The sequence below is a fragment of the Penaeus monodon genome, chromosome 19, assembly GCF_015228065.2.
Source record: "Penaeus monodon isolate SGIC_2016 chromosome 19, NSTDA_Pmon_1, whole genome shotgun sequence".
Classification (NCBI taxonomy): Eukaryota; Metazoa; Arthropoda; class Malacostraca; order Decapoda; family Penaeidae; genus Penaeus; species Penaeus monodon.
The window spans coordinates 20,678,418-20,679,870 of record NC_051404.1 but is presented as its reverse complement, the minus strand read 5'-3'; the positions used below and the strand labels follow the sequence as shown (position 1 = coordinate 20,679,870).

General features: G+C 29.9%; 1 protein-coding gene across 1 annotated transcript in view; it reads right to left on the bottom strand.

Moving 5' to 3' along the window:
* Positions 1-86: 86 nt before the first annotated feature.
* The window catches only part of LOC119585355 (solute carrier family 22 member 1-like), a 4,351-nt gene continuing 2,984 nt past the window's right edge, over positions 87-1,453 (bottom strand). Inside the window, exon 3 of the mRNA XM_037934026.1 lies at positions 87-235. Within this exon, the coding sequence (XP_037789954.1) occupies positions 87-235 (149 nt within the window). The remainder of the gene's footprint in view (positions 236-1,453) is intronic.

The following is a 1,453-nucleotide window of genomic DNA, read 5'->3' as shown; positions in this document are numbered from 1 at the left end:
TTTTTTTTTTCTATGCTACCTGTATATCACATTACATATGTACTTGGATATACATCTATATACTTATGGATAATCAAGCTACAATATCATTTACATACCTCTGACGCAAAAGATTTGTACTCCGATGTGTAGGATATTCTGCACTCTTGAGGGTCATTGTTAATGCACTTATTAATGAGAGGCTTCGCTGCACTACTTGCATTTTTTTCATAACATTCAAAAGTTGGATCTAAACCTGTGAATATAATTCTGATTAAGTTAAAAGAAATTACAAAGACAAAATCCAAATTCTCAAGACAGGGAAGACACTGTCTGATTAATATGTCACTGTTTTCAAAAACAAATAAAAAAGTATAGGTACAAATCACACAATACATATACAGCATTCTACATTGACTATGAGACATGTGCACACTATTCCTTCTAAGAATATTACAGGTTAGGAAGCACAAATGTACATGCTACATAAATAATGGTTGTATTGTATTTAGCAAAAGCAACTGCTATTTACATGCACAGCTCTGTAACTATAAACATAAGCCTAATGTTATGTACAACTTCAAAAATAAAATAAAATTTTCTGAGGATATTACAACTTCGACAAAAATGCATGTTAGTAGCTAAACATTTTAAACTCCTCAAAAATTGGTACATGCATTATTTTACCTTTGTTATAATCATCTCTCCAAATGCTGTTTTACTGTAAGATACTCGTGCTACTGTAAATATCAAATGTTTAATTGACGATATGAATAGGACAGTCCTATTCTCAGAGTAGTGCAAGGCACAGCTACAATAATCATTTTTTCAAATATACTTTCAACCATGTAAAACTGTAGCAGAAAAAAAGTACCGAGACATCTAGCATATATTTTTTCCACTTTTCAACAGAACTTTTCCACCTCATACAAGTAGCTATTGTACATCCATTTTCAAACTGTCATAATCTTTACATACATCTTACACTTAATTAGCAATATATTATTTATCCTATTACATCTTCTTGATATCAAATAACAATGCAATTGTTTTGCTAATACGAAAAAGAAAAAAAAAATCATGTGTTGAATAGTGACCATGAAACAAATCTACTATGATGACAATGAATGAGAAGGCAAGTGTGAACATATGTAAATATTATAAAAAAAAAAAATAGTTAAGAGGACTTTTTTCCACCTTTCTCCTCAATTTTGCCTGACACTGCCAAATTATGCAGGGGAGTTAGTTACTGATTTGACTATGCCTATTTCTAGTTTTCATGATTTACATTAGTAATATTCTTATCTATCTGGTCTACCAATGACATGTTAATAAATACAATAATTGTCATTTTTTCTGTTCATCATATACATATATACATGTAGATCCTTTAATCATTTATCAGAGGAACAATTTTAGCCCCGATTATGTATTTTATAAATCATGCCATGTTTATCAATGAAGGAATTATCAT